General features: G+C 42.1%; 1 protein-coding gene across 1 annotated transcript; it reads left to right on the forward strand.

Moving 5' to 3' along the window:
- Nucleotides 1–6,966: 6,966 nt before the first annotated feature.
- Nucleotides 6,967–8,052, forward strand: Pou3f4 (POU class 3 homeobox 4). Its single transcript, NM_001281822.1, is given in 1 exon segment — nt 6,967–8,052. A coding segment is annotated over 1 exon segment (1,086 nt).
- The last annotated feature ends 4,030 nt before the right edge of the window (nt 8,053–12,082 follow it).

A 12,082-nucleotide genomic window follows, 5' to 3' on the forward strand; every position in this document is an offset into this window, starting at 1 on the left:
ACAGTGGCTTTCATATAGACACTAGGTTCCTAACCCATTCCTCCATCATAAGGAAGAAGAAATCAGACCAGCCTCTACATTACCAATTCTACTCAAAATAGAAGACTAGAAACAGGAGTAAGGTGACATGGCTGCTAGGAACTACCAGAATAAATCATTTCTTATAGTTGTCTTGTTTTTATAAAAGAACTTATTTGACTCAAAGAATTACAATGGGCAGAATTAAGACAAGATTTCTCAGTTGGATTTTCACAATGATCATGACCCTCCACCACCCCTAACTGAAGCACCAGATCAAACCACCTCTTTTTGTATATGTTCAGGAGCTAAGGTCAGCCCAAGGCACTTTATTTCATCAGGGTATCAGCAAAGATCCTCAGGAAGTGTAGTGTCCTTTTACTTCCAAGATTGTTCCCTTACTTTAGGTCAATTCTATGATTATCATTACCTGTAGCACTCCTTATATGTAAATAGACTTGAAATTGCTAGCCTCAAAGTAATTGCACTAAGTAAGAAGACGTAGTGTGGGGCTAGGTTCTTCTACTAGCCATTTGAGCTTTTATACCTTGAAAAAAGGCTCTTCAAAAGTTCTTGAACATAAAATGCACAGTCAGACATGTGCTTACATGTGCACAGGTGCCACTGCATAATATGCACCAATTTATGTATTGGTAAGAACCAGAAACCAAGTATCAGAGTAGGTAAACCTCTTCTGAAGTAAAGGAGTCAAATGGATTCCACAAATCCAGAACAAAGTGATATCATTGCAAAGAAACATTACAGGAGATGGTGTTTTTAAGAACCTACAAGAGGCCAGCATCCCTTCTCCAAGAACTAACAGAATTCACAGAAGTGGGAGCACTGATATTCTGGTTTTAAACAAGTTCCCACAATGTCTTTACAAAGTGAATTTTCCCCCAGCAATGCTTCTCTGTGAGAGATGTATATGCTTGTCTCATAGTCTTCAATATTGTTCTGCTTCTACACTTTCTATGATAGTAATTTTAAAATGTCTAAGTTATGACATCTGATACAGTTGATCCTTTTTCCCCCCAACTATGTGACTCCAAAAATGGTAATATTAACTCTGAATATTCATCAAATTATTTACTAAAGATTTTCTCATAAGAAGTCAATATTTCTATGTATAACAAACCTTCTTATATTTCCATACATGCTCAGGTGTAAGGTATGCTAGCCATTTCAGATAAATAGTATTCAATAAGGATGGGGAAAAGAGTAGAGAACATGGGATCTCCGAGTGAAACCAGAGCAATTTTACAACTTTGCATGTTAAAACCTTAATCAGTCTATGAAAAAGAAATTAATTTCAAATTGCAAAAGCTCTAGTAACCACTAAAGTTAATTTTAAAAGCAATACTGTTCAACTAGTTGAGTTGTACAGATGCTTCCAATATCAGTCCATAGAGTTTAAAGTAATAGATCACCTTTACATGCCCTCTTATTGATCATGCAGATAGAACTATTTTTTTTCTTATCTTTAAATACATCCACCATTTCTGACCTTAGAGAATAATGTAAATTGAAAAAAAATATTCCTGCTCTTTAGGTATGGTATTATTCTGTGACTCCATATAAAACAAAAATAGAACAGTAATTCTGTATGAGAGCTGTATTTTGTAAAACTCTCAACTGGGTCTCTCACAAAGCTAGACTGAGTTAGCAGTGTAAAACAAATGACTGCCAACCAACCCCCTCACAATTATTCTTAGACACCTCAATTCCTGATGGGAGGGTGATAACCATGCTGAGTACTACACAGTCTTGTCTCCTTAGAGTTCATTCCCTGGGACTCTGTAAGATCAGGGTTCATGTATTGACAATAGCATGAGCAAGGGAAGAATGACCTCAGGGGAGAAACTGAGACTGGGTCAAGGAGATCTGGGAATGTAGCTGTGGAAACAAGCATATTTTCCCTAAGCAGCCAGAGTCTCTATTGTCTCTTCTTATATTCTAACCATCCTGTCTGTGCCTCAGCCACACAATGCCACAGCATTTCCCTCATCAACATTAAATTTAGCTAGCAAATGTCTAGTTCTCACAGATTGTGGCATTCATACTAAAATTGCCATGAATAACGTTGTAGTTTTGTGCATTGCCCTGTTTCTCTTACAGTTTCTACTATAGGCTACTTATTCTTCACATTCAAGAAAAGACAACAGAGACCCTTAAAATGAACTTATTGCACTTCAGTTCTTGGTATTAACCACTGCTGTCTCGATGATTATACTTTAAATTATCCCCCCAGAATATTATGACCTCCTTACCTTACCTTGGTATAGTTTTTAAAAAGAAAGAATATAAGGACAGAAGGATGGAAAAGGAAGGAAAAAAGAAAAAAGACAAGACAGAGAAAAGGAAAGGAAGGAGTGTGCAATATAAGAGGAGCTACAGTGAGCAGCATGCTGCTCTGAAGCCTAACTGTGCCTCCCGTCCAAAATGTTTTGTGAGCCCAATGTGTAGATACTGGGGAAATGCTTCTTTCTCTGCTGCTTTCAGAAGCTGTTCAATTGTTTCTACTTTTTTATGAGCGCCTAGCTTTCAAACAGAAAATGTGTGCTTGTTCCTAGCAAGCCCAATCTAAGTTGTCCTGTTTCCAAAGTGAACTTGTGCTGAAGGTGAAGTTTTCAGTCTAGAGGTCATGCCCATGTGCTACATCCTACTGTCTGCACCTTCATGCCATATTACACACAATGAAATCTGACCTTTTAGACTCCTTTCCCGACACCCACCCCCACCCCCACCCTCTGCCAGCTCCAGCTCCTGACAGCCTTTCTCCTCCCTTCCCCAATTTGTACACATAATGAGAACGCTTCATAATCTACACTCAAATATTAAATCTGAAAGAGTCATGATCACCATGGCTGGGGTGCTTTCAGAATGAGTCTGGATGCAGGCTGCCCAGCTGGAGCCATGCTAGCATGCTTCTACAGGAGCGAGATCTGAACCACATTAATCTGCTTAATTTCTTTTGTGATTCCTCCCTTGCTTGGAAACAAGAGGGTTTGAGCCTCTGCAAAGACACTCTGAAACTTGCATCCTTTAATTTTGTTAGGAAGGAAAGCTAGCTATCTGAAACCCTCAACCAATAAATGAATGAAAATAAAAGTAAATCAAACAAATCTGGCTTTCTTTACCAAATGAATGTATTGACCCCATTGAAAAGAATGAAGAGGTATGGAAAAATGTGGGGTGGGAAACTGGAGAGTGAAACAACTCAACAGGGAACCGATGATGTTGCCTGGTGCTTGCATGACCCAGGAATTGAAACTTCTGCAATCTTGCTGGAGAAGGATAGTGGATTTGCTACAATTACAGTCCCTCCACTTCAAAGCCCAGTTCCTATCTAGGGCGACTTTTAGCTGCCCCAGCCCAGCTATTGTCATAAAATTCAAACCATTAGCTCTAGAGGGGATAGGGTAATCAGACTGAGGACAAGGAGTGAACTTCAAGATCTGGATGAGGAGCACACCAAGGTCTGTCTTTAGCCTAGATGTCCGATAGATCAAGCTTGGCAGGGGTGACTTGGAGTTTAAGGCAAATTGCAGTCTATGAAAAATAAGTTACCAGCTCTTTGCAACAGTAGCTTCGCTTGGACTTATTTTTCTCCCATGTCCAGACAGGGTCGTCTATTGAATGAGGCTCTTTTATTTTGCATGGGGCAGGGGATTTGTGACTATGGTCCCCCCTTTTATTCCTCTCTCTATGGAAACCCAGATCATGGGGAGAAATATGCAAGGCTGAATAAAGAGAAGCCACAGAAAGGAGCGCTTGAGAGCGGCATCTGTTACACTTGGGAAGTTAGACTGACAGGAGAGGGCGAAGGAAACCTCTCTAGTAGATTAGTTATAACAGCAAGAAGATTTGACTACATGTAGATATTTTCTTCAGAAAGCAAAATGTGTCATATTCAAGGGAATTTTTTACAGATGCCCTAGGGAGTGACTGCACCTAATGAGAGAGGCATTATCTATATTAATAAAACAATTTTAAGTGAGGGGAGGAAGAGAGGAAAGGAGAGAAGATTAAAGAGGAGAAGGGAGGGAAAGTAAGTAAAAAGGAAAGAGAATGATAAGGATTGCTGTTCATAATATATATCTATTTTGAGATTAAAGGCTACAAAACAGGGCTATGAAAAATCTGTTCCTCTGTTCCTGGGTGTAGATGTAGCCTTCTGAGCTACCTTTGCTTTTCTAGAAAAAAAAAACGGGTTACCAAAGCAAGGCCATGACTAAGAGTAATGTGGACTCCAAATGTGCAAGTCAGAACTAGAAAAGGACCCATTTTCACAAAAAAAAGCTTTATCAGGTGATAATTATCTTAACCTCCTTAACAGCCAGACTGAGATAAGCAATTCTTTCACCCAAATGCAGCTGCTAGGTGGGGGTGGGGAATATACCAACAACATGGCAATAATCATGATAGGAGTTTTGCACATACGGTTTCTTCAACACATTTCCTCTGACCTTTCGGCTGACCCAACAAACACTAGCAAAGGATCATCAAATAGGCAGTCTAATAGAGCGCCAAAAACTTCTTTTTGTTTGATTTGAATGAGTTCTTATTTTTTTAGAAGCATAAGTCCAGGCAAAAATTGGATTGCATTTGGGTAAAAAGATGATGCATACATTCAGCAGTAAGAAACAGCCTACCTCATTCCTCCACAGAAAAGAGAAGAGATATAGAAACAGACACACAGAGATGGAGAGAAAGAGAGTGCCTGTGCACAAGAGTCTAAGAGGGAGGGAGGGAAGGACAGAGGGTGGGAGGGAAGGAGCAAGGAAGTGAGAGAGGGAGGGAGGGAGGGAAAGAGGGAGGGAGGGAGGGAGGGAGAGAGAGAGAAAGAGAGAGGCAGAGGGAATGAATCGATTTCTAGGTTAAAAGCAGATAAGCCCTTACAATAGGGCATCAGCAAATGAACCTACAATTTCAATGAGGAAGCAGGGTGAAGCAGGGAGGATGGCAAAAGATCCTCTCTGACAATAATTACTAAGTGTTTATCTTTAAGAGCAAAAGAAAGATTTCAAACAGATGCTAGGTTTTCTCACCTAACAAATGCACATTTACATTTACCAATCTCTGCTCCTATTACTTTGTACTGTCATAACAAAACCATCAATTTCACACGAAATAGATGCTTCTTAGCTATATAAAGGAATGGCAGAATAAGCTCACCTTGCTTTAAAATTTTTTCTCATTTTCTTGCATTTTCTTCAGATCTGTCTTCTTAGAGAAACTAATGCCTTAATGACTTTCTGGTAGCTGCAAGCCTTCTTTTATTTCAGCTAAATATATGAAAATGTATGCAAATTTAAATCAAGCTTAACCTAGGAGCTCTTGCAATATATTTAATGGAATTTCAAACCAATAAGGGCACTCTGATGCCGTCTTCTGTAAGAGCAAATATAATTACACAGCTAGGTTGCCTCCAAAATTACCGAAGGAAAGGTCATTTTTTTTAAACTTCAGATTTGGTGTGGGGTACAGTGTATTGTCTTCCCTCAGCTAGTGGAATTCTAAAATCCTTGCATTTTCCCCCCACTCTGGTTCCAAGCAACACCTTTGCGTGGGGGCTCTGGAGCACATGGACTTGCACTTCTTTAACTCGGAAAAGCCTAGAACGGTACGTCTTTCCTCTAGCCAAAATTTGAAAAGAGCTGGGTCCCTGACTGAAAGCTGTTTCAAGCTTTATGGCAGCTGTGGAGGAATGGGAAGGCTGTGCAAGAAGCCTAGCCACCAAGATCTGTCTCTAGCGGTTTCTCCCCTTATCTCTTCTCTCCCTCTTTCCCCCTACCTTTTTCTTCTCTCCCTCCCCTCTCCCCTCTCCTGTCTTCTTTCTCCTTGTATCTGTCTCTGATTCTCTAAACGTTCAAAGAACAGTAGAGGAAGCATATTTCTCAATATTTCCATCACACTGCCAAGGAAGCAGGATGTAAACGTTTCAGAGTTTTGCAAGGGGACAACACTGGGCGGACACGGTGTTATGAATATATTCCCATCTGCATGTTTGGAGTGAGGTAGTGGGTTTTCGGCAGAGCGTCTAAGGTGAATGTGAAAGATGACTGCAGGCTTCAACAAGCAGCGCCTGCCTCTGACATAAGCTAAGAGACCTGATGGGAACTGACAGGGGAGCAAATATAAAGCCAGGTTTCCAATTAACCAGCAAACTTCAAACCTACTGAGTCTTGCAAGAATCACATTATGATTTACATTCGCAAACCCTCAACTCCTCATGCACTGAATCAAAAATTTAAGGAAAAAAAGCAGAAATCTTTTCCCTTGAGTTTTTTTAGTTTCTTATAAATAAAAAATTACGAAAGCAAAATAAATTGGAGTAGCTTTTACTGAATTATGAAATTTTTAGATTGGGTTCTAACCTAAGATATTACTTTTGCTCAAAGTTTGTCGATGCATTTTATTTTATAGTCCCTGCCACACAGGAAGCCAAAGCGCTAACTAAATTTGAAATTTTTATGCACTAAGATCAAAATGACATTATATTTTGTTTACTTTCTTTCCTTTCTTTTTAATTTAAATACGCTAGAGGGATTCTGAAACAAAAGTTAGCCTCCTCACTTCCACTCCACACAAATATATTCCTTCTCCATCACAAACAACCACGTAGTCTCCAGGAGGGGGGAAAGGGTTAACTAAAAGAGCCGCTGCCACTCTGAGCTAGGCAGCCAATGGAGCCTAAAGATTGATTCACTTCCTGCTTGGGTCTCACTGAAACTCCGGAGCTTCGCCAGCCTAATTTGGAAAGGGAGCTCGGCCTCCCGCACCACCATTGGCTGTGTTTGTGCCTGGCCAGGCCAAGTCGCACTGCTATTGGCCTTGGCGGGTGCCGGTAACCGCGCGAGCGGCTTTGGTTCCCGCACCATAGATGTCAAAGGCTGAAGCTGCTCCCTTTGCCACATTATAACTAGTAGAGGATCCTCATCGACCATGGCCACAGCTGCCTCGAATCCCTACAGCATTCTCAGTTCCAGCTCCCTCGTCCATGCGGACTCTGCGGGCATGCAGCAAGGAAGTCCTTTCCGCAATCCTCAGAAACTTCTCCAAAGTGACTACTTGCAGGGAGTTCCCAGCAATGGGCATCCCCTCGGGCATCACTGGGTGACCAGTTTGAGCGACGGGGGCCCGTGGTCCTCCACATTGGCCACGAGCCCCCTGGACCAGCCGGATGTGAAGCCAGGACGCGAAGATCTGCAACTGGGCGCAATCATCCATCACCGCTCGCCACATGTAGCCCACCACTCGCCCCATACTAACCATCCGAATGCCTGGGGAGCAAGCCCAGCTCCAAACTCGTCCATCACGAATAGCGGCCAACCCCTCAATGTGTACTCGCAGCCAGGTTTCACGGTGAGTGGTATGTTGGAGCACGGGGGACTCACTCCACCACCAGCCGCTGCCTCCACACAGAGCCTGCATCCAGTGCTCCGGGAGCCCCCAGACCATGGTGAGCTAGGCTCACACCACTGTCAGGACCACTCGGATGAGGAGACTCCAACCTCTGATGAGTTGGAACAGTTCGCCAAACAATTCAAACAAAGAAGAATCAAGTTGGGTTTCACGCAAGCCGACGTGGGGCTGGCATTGGGCACACTGTATGGCAATGTGTTCTCGCAGACCACCATCTGCAGGTTCGAGGCCTTGCAACTGAGCTTCAAGAATATGTGCAAGCTGAAACCCCTGCTAAATAAGTGGCTGGAGGAGGCTGATTCATCCACAGGAAGCCCTACCAGCATTGACAAGATCGCTGCTCAGGGCCGCAAGCGCAAGAAGCGAACCTCCATCGAGGTGAGTGTCAAGGGCGTGCTGGAAACGCATTTCCTCAAGTGTCCCAAGCCTGCAGCGCAGGAGATCTCCTCGCTGGCAGACAGCCTTCAGTTGGAGAAAGAAGTGGTGCGTGTCTGGTTCTGTAATAGAAGACAAAAAGAAAAAAGAATGACTCCTCCAGGGGATCAGCAGCCACACGAGGTTTATTCGCACACGGTGAAAACAGACGCGTCCTGCCACGATCTCTGACTGGAGGAAGCCAAGAGGTGGCCCGCAGCACTGGGAGCAGTGCGGATATCATTCTCACTCCCTTCCTTCCTTTCATCATTACATTCTTTATTATTGCTATCTCTCTAGCTTGCTAGCTCTTTCTTTCTTTCACGGGGGGTTTCTAACTTATGTTAAGAAAGGAAACACACACGCACACGCGCGCGCGCGCGCAAACACACACACACACACACACACACACATTCCGGCTTCTCAACTCTGAAACACAATTATATTAAACAGTCCAGGTGGGGACCTCATATTCTCTGCTGCCAGGGCAATTTCCCTCCAACCTTCTCTGCTGATCAATACATATTGTTTACTCTGAGTAAGATTTGTTTGGTTGCTCCTCTCTAAAAAGGGCAAGGAGCTGGGTAACAGGGGTGGGGGCGGGAGAGGGTGGGAAGACAGATGTGTGCCTATGAATAACCTTTCAGCGCCTTGGTTATAGCAGCTGTATTTCAGGTGAAATCTGTTTTACAATAGACTAGTTTTGCATTTTTTAAAACTTCTATAGCGTTTCTAAATGTCTGCGGTGTTTTACTACAAGCTGTACACAATATTTGTGAGATAATTTGTATCTAATCGACCACTCCACATTATTATTGCTATTATTATTATTTCTTCATTGAGCTGATGGGTTTTTAATTGCTTACAAAGGGAGGGGAGGCTGAAAGGAGGAAAGAGAAAAATGCTCACCTCTTGCACTCCCTCACTTTCGAATCTGCATGGAGAGAAAGGATACATGGAGAAAGTTGCTGATGTTTCTATTTTTTTTCCCCTGGGACTGAGTGCCTATATGGGCAGAATAAGCAAACTGAATGGGTTTGCAAAGTAGCCTGGAGTTAAGACAGGCTATTTCGCTGCTTTTTGCCCCCCCCCCCCCCTTTTTCCGCAACCGTGGAGTCTCTAATGGTTTCCACAGCGTAAATCCCGGTGCCCCAGAAGGATTCAGCAGTGGTGTGCGCGCCGAAGAATGGGGTTTGAGGGACCAGAAGGATTCTGAATTCACCGAGGTTGTAAATGCCTGTGCCTGAAGTTTCCCACAGGCTGCAAGCATGGTCAGGTTGACAACCTGTGCTACCCCACTTACACTCTCCTAGATGAAAGACTTTGCCTTCACAAATGGTGGCTTTCACCGGAGATCAAGACCCAAAGACTCTGGCGACACATTGGGCCAGCGCCTCCCAGTTCGCGGCGGCTCGCTCTCAGGGTGAGAAACACTCTCCGTAGGGTGGTGAAGGGTGGGCGGACAGGCACCCCCTGCTTAGTGCGGAGCGACAATAAAATGACTGGAAAAGTCATGGAGATTCTGGTCCAGCTGCGTACCACCACCTCCCTCTTGTACATACCAAGGCCTGAGTGAGCTCTTGGGGAGCCCATCTCAGCGCCTTCGACAAGCACAGCTGGGGAAGCCCGTGGCAAAGATTGAGCGAGCTAGGGAGCGCCTGGGCGGCTGAGTTTAAGCTTTTTCTTTAAAAAAATCAAAAATATGTGTGTATGTATTTCTGTGCGTGTGTGCGTGAGCGTGCAAACGTGTGTGTGTAGATAGCTGTGTGTATCGTATTACTGTATACAAAAAAAAAAACAAAAAAAACTTTAAAAAAATCTCGCTAGGCTATGTAGAGATCCCAAAATTAAGCGGTTGCCGTGGCTTTATGGCTAGCTTTCTCTCATGTCCACAGGACAGGTTCACAGGTGCACCTTATCCCCAACAAGCACTCTGTGCTGGCTGGCCCAGTGAAGCGCCCATGGCCAGTCAGCCAAGGCCGGCCTGAGCTGAAGGGGATCTCAGCACGCCAGGCTGATCTCAGGATTCAGCCTGCAGGCGCAGCTGCGGTAGACAAAGCTTCAAACTACCTAAGGACCAGAAAACCTTGTGCCCCTTATAGAAAATGCGCTAGTATGGACTGCCAGGCCTCTGGTTGACCACACTGTGTCTCCTCTAGCCGCAGGTCGAAGAGCATATATTAATTCAAATCCCGGACTTTTTTTTTTTTTGCTATTTTTTCCTTTCCTTTCCTTTCCTTTCCTTTCCTTTCCTTTCCTTTCCTTTCCTTTCCTTTCCTTTCCTTTCCTTTCCTTCCCTTCCCTTCCCTTCCCTTCCCTTTCCCTTCCTTTTCTTCTCCCTTTCTTTTCTTCTTTTTCTTTCTTTTTTTGTCAAGCCTCTGCATTCTCTTACTTTTAGGTTTTAGTTCTGCAATTTTATTTTCCTGTTGAATTCATGTTTCACAAATATTCGAAGGTGGTGGGTTGTTTGACTTTTTTTTCTTTGCAGCTAAACGCTATGGTTCAAACCTGAGTTAACCCAAATATTTCTGCCGACTTTATAATTGTACAGTTTTGTATATTAAACGTTTTTGAAGTTATTAATTTAAAAAAGATCATTTAGTTTATTCATTTAGTAACTGATGTATAATAAACGCTATTTTCATTAAGAGTTGCTTTTTCAACTATTTTATTCAAATTGCCTATTGCAGTTGCCAACAGTTATTTATTTTCAATAAATTCTGCATTGTGTTTAAATAGAAATTGTTTCAAAGATGAGTTGGGTGTCAGAAAGAAAACAATTCGCTGTAATGTTTGATGTGAGCAGTTTTAGTCAAGGGGTTTATATTGACGCAATATTTTATTGTTGTAAAAGATTTAAAAGGTTTAAATAAAACATTTTTCCAAAAAAAAAATGTTTTCTTCTCCTGGCCTTATTGTGTTGTATATGAAGTGGAGCATTTAAAGAGGAACGTCCTGGGCAAGCAAAGCATTTGCTTTGCTTCAGCTTAGAAATCATTAGTTTTTCTTTTGATTCCAGTTTCTACTCCTCTGACTTTTGCCCTTTCGGCTCAGAAATAGACTCTCACACACAATACCTGTTTGTGCACCCACAACCATGTGTCCACATAAAATGTACACCTAATGGTGGAAAGCCAGGTGGGTGAGACTATTTTATTAGTGTTATCCTTGAACATAATGTCTTTGTCAACCAGTGTCTTTTAGTCTGCTTCCCCCAACACCCCACCCCACCCTGCTGCCGTCCTCAAAATTAGACCCAAACCTTCCCAGGACTTCTATGTTTCTTTTATGTTCTCATCCTTCTTTCTCCTCACTCCTGACAGTTGCTTTTCTAGTAAGGTACCTGGATTTGATTTTATGTAGTGATCCTCTTAAGGTGCTCCTGGGCCCAGAAACCTCCAGTAAACCTTTTCAATCCCTGTCTATTTGACTTGTAAGAGGGAAAAGAAAAGATTATGAGACAATTGAGGGGAATTTTGATTTATTATTATCATCTATCCATTCCTACATATAATTTTACATGTATTATTGATTTTATGAATACTTTCATAAAATAAGGGAGTGTTACCTGTAGTAGTAGCTAATGAGTAATTTGCCAAATATGAGAACATTCAATTTTAAGGTTTTGGATGTACAGACATGCTTTGTACAACATTTTTGGTTGATGTATTTGAATAAATAAACAAAATACAAATTCCCAGCAATAAAGATCCCTTGTACACATACCGTGATAGAGATATTTTTCTTAGACAAATCATAATTATTGAATCACTTAAATAGGTAATGATTATCACAAATGATACTTTGACTTTTTACAAATTGCCTGATTATTTACAGCTATGTAGTAAAACATACACATATCACTGTTTTCTATGAAACATGCCACATGTTGCATGTATATTCATAGGTATCCCCTTTATACATAATATTGATTGTTTTTAAAAATTATATATATATATATGTGTGTGTGTGTGTGTGTGTGTGTGTGTGTGTGTGTGTTTCTGTGAGTGTATACCACATGTGTGTGATTGCTAACAGAGGTCAGAGGATGGTATTCCATGCCCTGGAATTTAAGGCTGTTGTGATCCACCAAACTTGGATTCAAGAAGTCAACCTGGAGTTCTCTAGAAGAAAAAGAAGCATTTTAAACACTGAGTCATCTCTCCAGTCCCATAATATTGATTTTACAGAGTTGTATCTACAAGCACAAAACCTATATTAA

This window comes from Mesocricetus auratus, unplaced genomic scaffold, assembly GCF_017639785.1.
Source record: "Mesocricetus auratus isolate SY011 unplaced genomic scaffold, BCM_Maur_2.0 Super-Scaffold_100003, whole genome shotgun sequence".
NCBI classification, from domain to species: domain Eukaryota; kingdom Metazoa; phylum Chordata; class Mammalia; order Rodentia; family Cricetidae; genus Mesocricetus; species Mesocricetus auratus.